At 34.5% G+C, this 16,897-nt stretch overlaps 1 protein-coding gene across 1 annotated transcript; it reads right to left on the bottom strand.

The window, feature by feature from the left end:
• Nucleotides 1-702: 702 nt before the first annotated feature.
• On the bottom strand, nucleotides 703-16,893 carry LOC105619669 (transcriptional coactivator YAP1; the record flags this gene model as incomplete). Its single annotated transcript, XM_012201187.1, has 7 exons — nucleotides 703-798; nucleotides 891-976; nucleotides 1,297-1,480; nucleotides 1,575-1,759; nucleotides 2,263-2,471; nucleotides 16,343-16,676; nucleotides 16,764-16,893. Coding segments are annotated over 7 exons (1,224 nt in total), but the record flags the coding sequence as incomplete, so codon positions are not given.
• Between the last annotated feature and the right edge of the window lie 4 nt (nucleotides 16,894-16,897).

Here is a 16,897-nt window from a genome sequence, read left to right as displayed (position 1 = left end):
TATCACGATGTATTACAAAATTATAGTGAATTTACTTTTTATTTAATCGTTTATATCACGAGAAAATATTTTTTCATTAAAAATTCCTTATAACATATGCAGTACTAATTAATAATTTCTCTAATTTTTAATAGGAAAATTTTTTCATTAAGCTATCCAACACCTTCCAAAGACAAAAAGAGAGAAAAAGAGAAAAATTATATATTTACAATAGCATGTTTATAATCGCATGCACATATAAATATCTATATTTAAATTTGTTTCTTAAATTTGTTTGATGTTTTAGAGCGTCTGAGACAACTTAATAATAAAATCATTATGTATTAAGCAAAAATTCAATTCTCGATTCTATTATTCCGTTATGAGAAACTTGAAATGAAAAAGTATATTACAGTACAACGATAGCCTGATGGTAATATATTCCCGCAAAAAATCCAAATAGAAAGAAAGAAATAAAAAAAATAGGTGTTTAGGTTCGAAGTAGACACTTAATCCTATCCTAATCTAATATAATCTAACCTACAAAATTATAAAGAAATAAAAATTGCATCATTGATTGAAAATATTAAAAACAACATTACTCAATGATGCAATTAATTGACCGCAGATTAATATCTAAATCTGAATAAAGTTTCCACTTCGAGAACCTGAATACCTATCCTTTTAAAAAGGCCGACATCCGCCGCAGTATCACTTCTAATCCTATAGCCAAGTCAGCACGTTCTCCGGCTTGGTCGTGTTAGGATTTATGAGTGACTGCACGTCGTCCAAAATATCGGTGCTGAACTCCTCGTTCAGCTGAAACAATAACAATTGTCGATACAAAAGACCGCATTCAAAGGGTTTTAACAACAGGCTTGCAACAATCGTCACCATGTAAAATGACCTACCTGAAGTGACGGCAGGAGATCATCTGTCGAATCGATATTGTCACTCAAGGTCGAGAGATCCGGCGTGTCCATCGGCGCACCTCCGTCTGTAAAAGAATTCATCGAATTCAAAGTATGACTAAACAAAATGTGATATTATGGCAAATACGTACTTATGTATTTATGGCTTCGGTATAATCGTTTCGTAAGATCATTCAACGCACAGTGCCTTTCTGCAATCGGAACAATCGCGCAAAACAATTATTCATAAATCGAAAATTGACTTAATGGCACAGCAAAGCAAGCGAATAAATATTCTTTTTAGCCTAATCTTATAAGCGTGATGATGGCGATGGATTTTGAAAATGCTGCGTAAAAAGACTTTATATTCCGAAAAAATTATGAATTTCGAACGGGCCGCTCTTACCGCTCGTGCCGTCCATGTTTTCGTCTATGTTGAGGAAATCGTCGGAAGTCTGAGGCAGTGAATATGCAGAACCGAGTCCCAAACCGCTATCGGCGCTCTCCTGACGTGCATGTTCATTAATGCCTGACAAAAACGGATCCATGACGGCATCCGTGGTGCTCTGTCGCAGCATCATTTCTTGCTGCTGCAACGAGAAAAGATGCATGAATATCAAAAATGGTTATTACAGATATCACGCGATCAAGTCTCCAGATTAAAGGACGACTCACAATGCCAACCTGGCGCATAATTTCCTGTTGTCGCTGTTTCAAACGTTCACGTTCCAGCTGCAACGATTGAAGACGAATCTTCTGCTTCTGGCAGGCCTGTAGATTCTGGTTGCTTTGGATGCCGGTAGGTTGTTGAAGTTGCCAGTTTTGTGGCAGCATCGCGCCGGACGCCGGAGTTCTTTGGAGATGCGATGCTGAAGGAACGATATCTTATACGAATATACGATAAGAAATGAGGATTAGTCAATAATATAAAAATATGTTGATAAAAGTGAATCGCATCGTCGAGAAAGGTTCCTCGCCAAGTGATATAAATCTTGCAACCTATTTTAATTTTCGTCAAACTTTAATAATATTTAAAGCCATTACACTCCGATTTCTATCTCAGAAATTCTCAAGTTTTAGACCAGAATTTCCAGAATTTAATGAATTACATTCAAATTCGGCATATTTATTAAAATAAATTAGATGAGAATAAATTCTAAGCTTCAGATGAAAGTCAGAAAATTCTCAAAAACTTGGAAAATGCGGAAGCGGAAAATTTTGAACCAATTTGGTTCAATGATTAAATAGTGAGCATCGAGAACTTCTTTAATTCTTAAAATTAATATTTAGATTCGGGATAGCATCTCCATTGCAGTCTATATGTTGCTTGATCTGTAGAATTTGGGAAAAGTAAGAATTCAATTCAACTTACGGATTCGCGGATCGAACCAGGAAGTGGTGCGAGTCTGGTGATTGATGAAATAGATCTCGCCCTCGGCTGTACGCGCCTGTTCCCATCCATCGGGCAATGGACCGAGCGCATTGGATTTGCTGCTCTCGACTGCCGCGGCTACTGCGGCCACGCTTGCGGCAGCGGCCGTTTTCCGCGGATCTTCCCATGTCGTGGTGCGTGTCAGGTGACTGCAAAAAGAAGTAGACGTTAGCGGGATAATACGTAAAAGGACAATGTCTGAAATTTTAAAGGAGATTTATAGGAAGATCAAGATTCTGGATCCTTCAAACCGATTTTCGTAGAGCAACAACAAGGACCCCTACATTCTAAATGAGACCCTCAGATTTTAAATAAACATTTTTTTTTTCAAATTAAATTTAGTAATCATCGTTCCATCACAGTTTGCTTAGTCTCTCCGACATATTTCGTCAACAAAACAATAGGAGTAAACAAACGAATAGATAAATGTTCGATAAACAAATATATTGTAAATTTTCATTTTTGAAAGACTAGCTTAATAAATTATCTATAAAAAGATAGACAAAAATATCGAAACAAACAAGATTGTATAGGTTAGATTAGATGAAGCTTCGTCATCCAAAACAACTGAATATATTGAATATATACGTATCTCATTAATGTATAATTTATGATTATGATAACACTACGGAAAAAAAGCGTCATTTTTATACGTAATTTATTCTAAGAGTTCAACATTTTTTTTACATAATTTTTGTCTGTTAAAACTAACGATATAAAATTAACGTAAGGCAAAACAATCGCGGTCTAGGTAAAAATACATTTATTCAGCGAATTGTGTCTCCATCAGGATTGTGCGAAATTTGACTTCCGTTCGATGTCACATCGAACACTTTAATGCTTGCTTAAGCCGCTCGATCCGCGGAAACTGAATACGCGGTGCGGCGCGTACAGTTATCCACATATAGTAGGCGCGTGCTAAAAATACTTCCATTCAAAAGACCGAAGCGAAGCGACGAGGCGACGTGGGTTAGAGCGTAGGTTTTAACGCCTGAAATAAAGCCGATCTCTTAATCTTGCCGATCTTTTGTTATAGAGAATAATATTCGCGAACGTTGTACACACTCTGGGTTAATTAAAAGTAAGAAGATTAGCCTTTTACATGTTTCGCAGAGTTGACTAGGTTTTCAAATGTTGAATGGTAAATAATATCATCCGCGATTAAAGGAATAATTGTTTTTATTTGTATAAAGTTTATTGCAAAAATAGGACATGTATATTAGAAATAAATATTATATTCTGTTACATAAACTTGATTGTTATTGAAAAATAAAGAAGTTTGTTATCTAATAACCATTCATGCAGTATACATATCGCGTATCTTTAAATCAACAGATGCTTTAAAGCGACTTCGATTTGAGTAAACGAATGACTTACTTAGCTTCCAGATTGTTATTTGATAACTTATCATTCGAGTCCTAATCAAATAAGTCTTTGTGTATTTTTTATTTCCTAATTTTGTGTCATATTCATCTTGTTCATTTAAATAGAATAGATAGTGTTTTTATTCTACTGAACTTTGAGATTAAGTGAACGTGAACGGTATAACTTATTTATCAAGTAGGTACAATACTTCTCGTCGCCACAACGATGGATTTGCCGTGTCGTAGTTCGGCTTCGGACAACGGCAAAGGAACAGGAGGAAGTCTGTTTTGCACAGCACGCGCGTGTGACGTCATTGCGCGATTATATTTCTGCATCTACACGTCGGGCCACAGACGTACCTGGCGTGACGCGTACCTGCCTTGCAACGGGCACGCGTTTGTAAACACGCCGACCCAACACACTCGTTCAGGTCAATTTATTAATCAGATCGAAGCTATTTGGACGGTACAGTTTATAATTAGCATTACTTTTAGGATAAACAAGATCGAAGTTGGAATAAAAATTTACTTAAGTAAAAATTTACTCCAACAAAATGTGGCTCTTATAGTTCGAATCATTTTCCATTCATAGTCCATTTTTTGTATAAAAATATATTTCCCATATTTTATAAAATAAATGCAATTTCTTTCCTCCCTTCTCTTTCCTCTGCTTCAATATAAAACATAACGTTCTGTTGATAATATATCGAATTTGGTCAGTCCGCGATTACGCATACTTACGCAACTCGCGTTTGTACCATTACTCTGGAAAATTAAAAACATATAGGGAATAACGAAACACCCTATATAACGGCGCAATTGTGCTTCGCACCCTAATCGCGCGCTCTATGTGCGTGGTTCTCTATCGCTTTTCGCCGCTCTCGGTTGGCCGTTGTCCAATAAGAAAGAAGCGGAATTACGCCGCGCCGCCCCTCCGCGGTTGTTACGGGCCGCGAGGAGCACCGCAGAGGGGATAAGAGCGGCGGCACGGGGAGGAGGGAAGGAGGGAGGGGCATTGAGAGAGCCGAGAGAGCTGAGAGAGCGCTAGCAAGCGCTAGCGCGGTGGAGAATTATAAGAGTTCTGTTGTGCACGCGCGCGCGTACGGCATACGGACTCTACGCGGTGTATTTTTACTCCGGACATCACGGCGCCGGACAACTCGTAAATAGACACTCTCGTATCGACGCTCACCGTTGCTCTCTGCTCTCCTTCGCCGGCTCTCCTTCCGTCGGCTCTCGCCGACTCCTTGCATCCTGCTGTTTTCCCATCCCTCTCGCCCTTACCGTTAAGACTCATGGCTCTCGTCCTTTTTACCCTCTCACGTCGCATTCGAATCGGTCCAAAGATCTGAGGTTCCAACGTTCTAACGATATGATTCCGTTCTCACAACAGTTTTGCATGCGCCCAACGAAATCAGGTATCCAATGTTTGGGATGTTCTTCTTTATATGTTAGACGATCCCAGGTACATCTGTTTAAATACTTGTACATCATAAAATTCACAATTTTCTGCACAAAAGGTGATGCGAATCTCAAATGTCAACGATCTCATAAAGCATAAATCATAATCTAGAAAGAAAGCACAGTAGCACACAGCGCTTACAAAGCGTTAACAAAGCGCTAAAAAAGCACATATCACTTTTTTAGCACTGCTGTGCTACTTAGGAGCTTACTCCAGGGATTTCACAAATTATTAAAATAACTGAATTTCATCACTGCCAATTATTTTTAAAAAAATTTCAGGAAATAAATAATTAATTACAAATTTATCTCAAATAAATCTTAATCACACGTCGAATTTTGCATTTAGATTTTTGTTTGCGCAATGTTAAAAAGAAACGAATTAAATATAAATATAAGCGGATTACGCGCGAATAGGAAACTATGGAGTTGATATCTCATGAAAAGAGATTATCTATATCAAAATACGAATTATATTGACATTAATTAGTTTCGGACAATTTAATCTTCAAACGATAAATTAATTAAATTTATTTTGAAGGCAACATAAGATAAATGCTTGCAAAATACGTTGGTTGAAATATCAAATAATTTGTATATTGAAAATATCAAATAATCAACGTGTCTAATTTGTATGTATTTATGTAAAACTGTCCATGTTTGAAGAATTTAATTTATGATCCTTTTTTTAAAAAAAATTACTATAAAAATATTTTCGCAAGTTATTTACGCAAAATTAAAATAAATTCTGAAAATTCAAAAATAAAACAATCTCCTAAGAGAAATATCTTCTTATACATTAAAAAAATATTTGAATAATTTCAATTTGATACTTAAAATTGTAAGCTAATTTTCAGAAAGAAAAGAACTTATGAGAAATTTTTTACAAATAAAATATTATAATTATATGGAAGAGACGTGAACATACAAATCAGTGAGATTCATTTCATATAGGATACAAGATTAAGATTAACGGAACAACATACGCGATGCAATTAAGATGTCACATGCGATATATTTATGATTCTACTGACAAGCACTAGCGGTACGTAAAATTTAGCGATAAAAGCATTTCGACGCCATCCGGATTCATACTACGAATAACTATTTCCCGTTTCTCTACATGTGAAATCGCTGACGTCGCGGCCTTATGTTCGCGAAAATGAGTAACGCGTGTTGGAACATAACGCTTTCAGTTAATGGGATCCTTATGGGAGGATGATAATAAACGATCTGCACGAAGATCCACGAACTAAATATTTGCTTGATTAGTGTTATAATGAAAGTATTTCTTACAGCCGCAATGTATTTGTGACATTTCTATATCATCCTATTATATAATCAATTTCTCCAATTTTTCAAAAATGTCATTATAGATTTTAATAAACAATCTTTTATTAAAAAATACTGATTATTATATATTCCAATTCAGGATTGCCACAGAAAATGAATTTTAAAATTCCCTGATTTTTCCAGATAAAAATGGAAAATTTTCCATGAGTAATATAAAATATGTAAATTTTTACATTTAGACTCAAGAATGGTAGGAAAGCTAGTCTACATTAAAAACAACGGAGAAAAACTTAGTATAATTTTGATTGCAAATTAAAAAAATTAATTAATTTTGGAAAAAAGAATGCAGTTATGATGAAAAAGAGGGATTAAATAAAAATACTGAATAAAATATAAATTTTAATTATTTTATTAAAATCATTTAAAGTGCACAAGTTTTAAACGTATTTGATAAGGCTGCATTTTCATGCTGACATTTGATGCTTGATTCTAGCATCAAACCGGTCACGTGATCAAAATTGACGAATACCAAGTATCAATTTTGATCACATGATCTGTTTTAATGCTGAAAATGAGCATCAAGCGTCAGTATAAAAAAGCATCCTAAACGTCAGATATAATATTTAAAAAATTATAACAATTATTTGGAATAGAAGCAGTTTCAGAGAATTGTGAACAAATTTCGAAATTCCAGACTTTTTTACATTTTCCCCTGACTTTTCTCGGTTTCCATGACCAATTTCAATTTCCCTGAATTTTCCCAGTTTTCCCGGTCTGTGGCAACCCTGCAATTTTACCAAAATAAATGAATTAAAATTATATATTCATTAAAAATGTAAATATTTTTTATTATAAATTATTATTAAAATAAATTAATTTATTTAAAAATACTTTTATATTAACTCTTTATTTTAAAAAATGTATAAATATATCGAGACATATTATATATTTTTTCCCATTTTAAATTTGTGTTTGTAAATGTTGCAAACGTATTTGTTGTTGTAAAAATGTAAAGCCTTTAACAGCCAGAGAAATAAAATGTTTTTACCCATTCCTTCATACATCGAGCAAATTTCACGCAACGCGCGTTGCTCACGTCGCCTTGAACTTTCGATACGTTCGCCCTGTACTCTCAGCGATCTGTCCTCGTATCTGGCATTCGCATTTGTCGTCTAAGCTCTCTCGCGTACAGGTGTGTCGGGGTCTTTAGCCTCGGTGCAGTGCAGCGCGGCACAGTGTGAGAAGGTCGTCTTTACCAATGATGGCGCATCACGATGCCATCAACGGTAAATTTTGCTCGAAAACTCTATTGTCATTCAAATATTCTATCGTCGAGACATAATCTCTCCGAACTCAAAAAATTCATAGAATTCGATATGAAAACACTATTTAAAATTATAAATTATACTTTGCGTATCTATTTTTTCTTTCTCATTCAAACATTTTACTGTGTTTTAGTACGGTGTGAGTGATCCTAATGTATTATTTACTGTTTTTCTTTTCAGCGCGTTTTCGCTGATTTTATTATACTAGCGCTAAGATTTTATTACTATCGGACTGTCGCAGTCTCGAATTGTGAATAAAAATTCGGATGCACAGCAGAAAATAATAGAATGTGTTCAGCTTCGACCTTGCAACAGCTATGATGTCGCATACAACTTTCACTTGCCGACGATCGGAAATATCCGGGTGTAACGAAATGCTCCCCTGACATTTATGACAATAGTTGTGTGTGTTCACAATGAATTCCTTAATGAATTTTCTATTTTCGTAAAGTTCGAAAATAACCGCTGACTAATGGTACAATTTGAAAAGAACCCCGCTTTTAGTATCAATTTAGACAATGGTTCGCCAAGATAAATGCAAAAATCTAATGGCTTTTCTTAATCAGTCCGTTATTTTCCGAGTTCTTTTGAACAATCGACCGAGGTGTTGCGTATTCAACTCCGATAAGACGTGACTCGGCCGTAGTTGCTTCGTAAATCGGCGCGAACGTCGGAAACCTTGAACGAATGCTTGCGTCTCCTGTCTGACGAAAGACGAGCATCGCGATAAGAACACGCTCAAGTGCTAACCAAGAGCCATTGTCTCACCTATATCCAATAAAACGATTAAGAAGGAAAAACTTCTGATTTCGCGATTTTAAATACATGAAATATGAAAAAATGCGCGTTTAATTACGACGCATTAAAATTGCTTTACAAGCAATTGCTATCACGTAAAATTCTCCAATATTTGGTCATATCAAAAGAACTCGTATATCATGGAATGTTTAAAGTCCGCTTTCACTAATTAATTTTTATCGTAATTTAGTTCATTATTACCTGCCGTAGACATTATTAAGATTTAAATACTATATTATGTACAGAGAAAATAAATTTAGTTAGCTACAAACCATAGAAATAATTTGCGTTAATGAATCTAGCAAAAGTCACTTTCAATAATTAATTATTTAATAGATTTCGATTTCTTCTAGAGGGGGAAATATCTATCATTTTCATAAACAAAGCGTATACAGCTGCGTTATTATTAATTTTCCATTTAACGAGTACGAGCGCACACATTTCATCCAAAAATAATGTTTTCGAATAGCCTCGAATGTGTTGACACATGCGTGGAATATTTTCTTTTCTCTGGTATGATACCGAGAGAACGCATTTTTATCCGCTTAATTTACACGTGTTTTCCTTTCGCAGCTACACGGTATGCTTAAAAATTAAGAGTAAAAATTTAAGAATAGATTTCTTTGTAACGATTTTGCAAATCGATTTTGCAGATGCGAGAAAAAAGACTATACTTGCTATGCGATTTTCGCGAAGTGTTTATTAGCGTCTGGAAGTTGGGAGAATACGCAGAAGTCAAATTGTTTGTCCGGACGCGAACGCGTAATAGGAAAGAAAGAAGGATGTTTTCTTGACACTGAAATGGAGAGAGAGTATCGAGTATCTTTTTATGAGACAGTTGGATACCTTTTCTTTTTCAAGTTCAAAAATAAGGTAAACAAAGGGTTTAAAATATACGCGCTGTGTGATGCTTTTTTGTAATAAGAATGCGGAGTGAATGTGCGATATTAATACGTAACGGCGATGGCGTGCGATACGAAATCATCCAGTAAGCGGTCGGCACATTCGCGGCTGAAATCACGTTTCAATTACGCAAATTAGATTCTAATAAGCCTCAGCGTTGGATAAGATCCAAAAGCTTGGAACGATCGACGGTAATTGGACAAACGTGTGCGGAAAGAAAGAAGAAGAGCGAACGAGTCAGTGAGTCTTTATGGAAAAGTTTTCAACGCGCAAAAAATTGGTATAACTGGTATGAAGGCGTACTTTGGAAATTGTTGTTATTTTATATTACATTTCTAACTCTTCGTCTGCATATTTTTACTCTTCATTTGCAGTGGGTCTTTTTTTCTTCAGTCTAAATTTTTTATATTGTTCTAGGCTTTCAAAACAACTCAGGATTACTTTTCAACACCTCTATTATATGAAAGCCCACTACTAACAACAAATTTTAAGAAGAGGAAATAGATTCCGCTTTCTTCTATATATATATATATATATATATATATATATATATATATTTCGTATAAATTATTTGTTGTTACGACTAAAAAAAATTCAGGTTATAAAGAGTTAAATAATAATTAATCCTAAATAGATGGTGAGAGCTGTTTTTTTTTAATAATTTTGCAATGATGTTATAATAATGGGAATAGATGTACTTCCTGCAGAAATATGCATATTTTCATTCACTTTATGAAATTTATGATGTGTCTTTTTGTTCACATTGTTCTTTTTCAGGTATACAGAAACGATTAGCTTCAAAACTATAGATTTAGAATTAATATTATAGATATCTATAATGTTTATTATTATCTCTATTAATCTTTAAATAATTATTATATCTAAAATATGAAAAGTGCAAATGTCATAATAATAACTTTATCAACGCAAAAAACAAACACAAGATATCAATTAAAAGCGAAAAGTATATATATCGAAAAGAAATGAGAGAAAAGAAGGAAAAATTGTACCTAGAGGAAAAAAAATAGGCGTACGCAAAAATACGAAATATAATAAGACTTCGAAATATATAATATACATAATATTCGAACAGTATCGTTGATATTTACAGTGACAGATACTACTGTTGGAGAGAACGAATAGAGACGAATAGAGACGGTCTTCCCGATGGTCATTACCGCATAATGCAGCGAGCGTGCAACTCGCTTCGCTGCACCTTGCATCGCGCTTTACCGACGAGCTCACGCTCGCTGCGCCTCGTATTACGCCTATCAAAAAAAAAACGAGCTCTGCATTCTGTTTCCGCAAAAATCGCCGACGTTCCGTAGAAAATAGAGTGCGCGTTAGACTCGAAAAACTGAACTTTAACAAAAAAAAAAAGAAAAAAGGCGCGCTTACGTTTTTTTCAATGAGTTTTCAGATTCATTGAGGATGACACAAAGAAACTACGCGTGTGATGAAATGCAAAAAGAATTGATTTGTTTTAATCAATTTTAATGTATATTGCAAAAAAAATGCGCATAACTTTGAACATCATAATTTAATGTGGTTACAGTATAAAGAGTCTTAATGGCTTCCGATAAGAGCAAGAGTGAAATATACATACAGCAATGATTGTCGATAATGAAATAAATAATTAATCATTAGCTATTAAAGTGCGATAAGCCACTTCCTTCCTTTCGTGTGCCTTTGTGTTCTACTTCCCGTATTGGGAATGAACGCGGGAACAGGAGGAAGGTACTTTCAATTCGCGCGTAAATTAGTGTAGGAAAAATTAGTGGCGTAACATATGGTACGTAATGCACGCCGAACCTTCTTATTTCCTTTATGCAAATTATTTATTTTCTAATAATCTATTTTCCAATAAGCCATTTCCTAATACTGATTTACAAGGTACATCTTTACGAATTTACATGACATTCATGAGATTAATTTGCACTTTCTTTAAAAATCCTAAAAATAAAAAAATTTTTTAAATACTTTTATTTAACGTATTTAAAATAATAAACGTTTTCGTAACAATAATTCACTGCGCATTTAATTCATTTCCCATTGATCTTCTGCGATAATATATCAGCAAATGTTGATAAGAAGATATAAATTCAGAGCGTAATTAGAACACAATCAATCCATTAGCTTCGTTTTCCCTTAAATTACTTTATATTTTAATGATAAGTTGTCTATGAAAAGTGATGATATCTATCTATTATCAAGTTTTATGATGTTTTATGATGTTTATATCGTTATTAATCTGAAATAACATATCGCTAACATTACTACATGTAACGAGATTCGTGTAGACTTTGGTCCAACTCAGAGAAAATCAAATAAGAAAGGGTGAAAAGATTAAAATTTAAAATAATATCTTGCAAAAAAAGATCAAAGATAGATCGCTTATAACTGGATTTTGCTTTAAGAAAATTCTCTCCTCTTTTTTTCTTTCTTTGAAAGGAACTGTATTATCTTGCATTAGTCAAAGACTTTTACAAAAACGTTGAGATGTATCCTTTCGAAAGAAACATGTTCTTTTTCAATTTTTCAATATCAGGTAGAAAACGAGCCTATATAAATGGTTGACCAGGTAAGATTTCTTGAATGACCAGGTCAGATCAGGTAAAGGGGAACCTATCTTCTCGTTGGTCTTCGATATATTTAGACAAGATTTAAGAAAAGAAGAATAGCATACAGGAATATTGTCAGTAAATTTCAAAATTTAAAACTAAATTACAAACAAAAGTTCAAACATTTTAAAAATTTGCAAAAATTGAAGGATTAATAAAGTTGTTCTTAGAAATTTTAAATCAGTCATTTGAAGTCGTAAATTAGTAACAAAGCAAAACAACAAAATATAATCAAAAACGAGCATAAAAGTTGTCAGACAATAAAAAAAAATATATATATATATATATTTGAGATACAATATCACTCAATTCTTATACATTAAAATGTTTCGACTCACAGAGTCTTCTTCAGTTAACAATAACTTAAATACAATTAACGTAATAATCTAATCGCAAAATTAAAAAACAGAACTAATGTATAATTATATCATAATTGTATCATAAGCAACTAAAGTGTTATCCCACCATGTTCATAAAAATATCGTCATGATTATACGACATATAACTAAATTCTCGTCGAGGGCGAGAATCACATTAAGTCCAAAGAGAGAAATCAAATGGTAAAAAATAATCTGAGAACGAAATTTATTAAAATTAAGAATTGTGTGTGTAAGAAGATTGTGATGAAAAAGAATTTTAGTTGCTTATGATTCAATTATGACATTAATTCCGTTTTTTAATTTGCGGTTAAATTATTAGGTTAAATGTATTGTTAATTGAAGAAGACTCTGAGTCAAAACGTTTTAATATATAAGAATTGAGTGATATTGTATTTCAAATATATATTTTTATTGTAATCTAACAACTTTTATGCTCGTTTTTGGTCGTTATTTTGTTATGCTATTTTGTTATTTTGCTTTGACAAATAATCGAGCGTTTTATATCATCGTAAATTATTATATAGTAAACTAATGAATTAATAACAAGTGTACATCTGTAGTATATTCTAAAATTTTGTGAGCTTAATAATGTATTTCTTGATGAATTTGAAATCAATCCCGTCTTCTTAATAAAAAAAAAACATAATATTCAGAAGAAAGTATAATTTTACAATTATAATAGTATATTATAATTACAAAAATATCAAACACAAAAATTGCGAAAATAAATATTCATTTCTTTACTTAATACTCTTATAATATTTTTAAAATAAAACGTAATTACAATAAATTAAAATAAGAAATATGCAAATACGCAATCTAGTAAATCTATAAATTTAAATGCAAAAATGTAAATGTTTTATTATTTAAATTCTTGTTTAAGAATATTTAATAGAGCTATCAGATGGATTTAATCTATAAAAAAACGTATCTAATCTAGACAATCAAAAATAGGAACGTGTTCCGTATATAGGATTTCGCCAATTTCAGAGATGAAAGTGATGCCGGTAAAGACAATATCAAGATTTAAAACAGTGTGTCGACCATGTATTAGAGTAGACAAGGGGGGGGGATTATTGGAATAGGGAAGGGATGAAGCGAAGTATACGACGGAGTTTCCCACGACAGGTGACACGTGAGGACCCGGCAGTCACGGCTGTGCAGGTGGATCAGGTTGGGAAGCAAAGATGCTTGGTGGGAGGCCCAGGCATACCACCAGAGGCATTCAAGAGACTAAACCTCAGAGGCGAACCTAAAGGGTCTTTCTCGGGCCTTATCTTACAGCGCCTGAAAATCGTGACCGCTTGCAACAATCATCATGTCAGAAAGACGTGTCACAGATCCTAAAATCCTAAAATCTTTTCAAAATTATTTTCAAGGACAGATTTTCTGATAAATTTACTTTTTCTTGGAGAAAAAGTATCTCGAGTAGTTTTCGATTAGAAGCGAAATATTTGCAAAAAGACTATTCGTGAAAATTTGAAACAAGTAGAGGAAAATTCCCTATTATGAGATAAGCACCTAATATGAAATAGTGGCGTTTCCGCTAAATTAATAAACGCTATCTATGGTTCCATCATGAATTTATTGTTTTTAGATTGAAAACTATTTAGTGAAAAATTCATTATTAGATCGTGCCTGTAGTCATTGCAAAAAAAGATTTTAAAATTTGAATGTTCAAGTTTCGTTGAGATGAGCTTTTAAACCTTGCTTATTATTTAATAAGTAAATATTTGATAATAAATTCTTCATGTAATGATAGAGTAAGATTGTATTAATAGAAAAATACGTGATATGTTGAATTGCTTAATTATAGACATTAGATTTGATGATCGTAAAAACTATAAAGTGTGAAAATCGTAATATGAGATACACAGTATATTTCTAATATGAAATAACCTATTCTTCTATATAGTCATAGTGAAAATTGTTGCTGAAGTATAAATGTTATTATACAATAATAAAAAGGACAATCGAAATAAATCGAGTGCCTGTTTCTGCGATGCTTGATTCCAACTATCTGAATGCGAGTCAGCTAAATACAATGCATCGTATACTTATTTTGCACTGTGTTTATTTGTACTTTAGAAACATTAAATAAAGTTTTTTAATTGCAATACTAATATACTTTGCGTTTTATTATCCATTTCTCGAGATATCTCATATTAGGAGCACAATTTTTTGACTTTGCGATTTGCTCACTTTTTACATTTCTTTAATTTATAAAAAAAATAAAATTTGAATTAAATTTTACATAATATTATCTTAAAGCTTATTAAATTTCCTTCAAAATGACCTATTATTTTTTTTAATTCCGCTCATACATTTCTAGCATTTAGCAAAAATAAACTCGGTATCTCATAATAAGGGTTTTTTCTTTATATCTATTGTATATAGCAGAGTTTTTTTATTTTGATGATAGATTTTTCTAACTTTTTAGTTAATATTTCAGATTAATTTTGCATTAAAAAAATTTTAGTTGCAAAAGACTTGTGATGTTAAAAAATATAAAAGAGTAAATAATGTATATATTTTCGCTAAATTAAATTTAAAATTTTACTTGAGCAGAAAAAAAACAAAAAAAAGAGCAATATGCTGTATATTTTATCACAAGTTACCGCTCTCAAAACTTCTTTCTATTCGTCTGTTCAATAGAAAATATATATGAAAATATCTAAAATTTAGAAATCTAAAAAATAATTTTGTTGTATCATCAAAATAATTATATAAAAGACTCAAGCCTAATGAGCAATGCTGCAACCAGTTTAAGCTTCATACATACTTATTTCGATAGTTTAACAAAATTATTCTCAAATCTGCATCTAGTTAAATGTTTGTTCAGCAAAATCATTCTTTTCATAGAGAACAAATTATAATGTATACCAAGCTGTTCTCTTGTACGATTTTTTTCCAAAATTCTTAAAATTCCTGCATCAATAATGACATCCATTTACCTGAATATGCTAATTAGCGCATTCACACCGGCTGTGTATACTACGTGACCGAGGGCTGTAACGTCCCTGTTCAGCTCCGAGGGCAAGGGACGTTGGCAGCAACGAAGAGAGGCTTAGGCTTAACGGAGAGACGGAGGTCTTTCTTTTCTCCTTCACGAGTGATGAGAAGCGGCAGGAGTTTCGAAGCAACGAGCAAAGAGAGACAGAGAAAGAGAAAAAGAGAGAGGATGAGTAAGCCGATACGACGATAAAGACAGTTTCGGCATTGAGATATATGAGGTTTCGACAAAAGGTATTATTATCAGTAGCGATAAATCGTAAAATAACATCTAATGGACCAAAACAGTACACACAACATGAAATCTTCCTAATCTTGAGAAGAACAAGAAAATTCTACCTGTTCCTATACATATCAGGTACTTAGAGGAAGAATCTTGTTGTAAGATCAACTCGAAGGTTTCAGATACTACTTTTGTGTGCACAATCTATACGTTATTCGTTTATCAGTTCGAAAAATTAAGATTATAATAAATCCAGATACATCATTGATTTAAAAAAAAAATAAATATGACTTTAAAAATATAAAAGTCGAAGAAAAAAGGCTAGATATATTGAATTGTCCGAAAGTTCGTGCCGATTTTGAAGGAAAATTGAAACGCAGAAGATTTAAATTTTAGTATACATTTATTAAATTTAAATCTTTTGCGGCATGAACTTTCCGGACAACCCAATATATGAGAGAAATGCATCTTCAGAAAAAAGTTTCATAGATTTCGTATATCTCCCCTTTTTCCTCTTTCTCACCCGGTAGTCTCGAGTCGCGTAACGAAAACGCGATGACACACGCAACGCGAGGCGACGCGAGGCGACGCGAGGCGACGCGAGGCGACGCAAGACGACGTGACGCGGAGAGTGACTTACTTGAGGAAGTAGATCTGGCCCTCGGGGGTGCGCGCTTGCTCCCATCCGTGCGGCAGCGGGCCCAGGTCGTCGACCGTGCTGATGACGTCGTAGCTGCGCTGCTTCTGATGATGGTGGTGACGCGCGTGCGGCTGCGGCGCGTGTTGCGGCGCTTGCTGTGCCGACGCGTACGTCTGCTGGAGGGAGGCCGGGCTGCTGTGGGCGCGGGGATGAGAAACGGTGAGGCCGGCCGCGGCGGCGACGGCGGCGGCGGCCGCGATCGCGTTCGCGGTGCCGTTTGCGCCGCCGCCGCCGCCGGCGCCTCCGCTACCGCCGCCGCCGGTACCCGCGGCACCTGCGGCGTTACCACCGCCGCCACCACCACCGCCGCCGCCGCCGCTGCCACCGCTGCCGTTCGTGCCACCATTAGGCACGCCGCTGCCGCCGCCGTTTGGTGTCGCAGGAACGGCGGCACCGAACGCGGAATCCGCCGAGTTCTCGCGCGAGTGCGAAATCGAGGGGCTCTTGCTACCGGTGGACGGTGGATTGAAGAAGGAATCCGGCAGGTTGCGCAGG

The sequence above is a fragment of the Atta cephalotes genome (genome assembly GCF_000143395.1).
Source record: "Atta cephalotes unplaced genomic scaffold scaffold00022, whole genome shotgun sequence".
Classification (NCBI taxonomy): Eukaryota; Metazoa; Arthropoda; class Insecta; order Hymenoptera; family Formicidae; genus Atta; species Atta cephalotes.
This window is presented reverse-complemented; position numbering and strand designations above follow the sequence as displayed.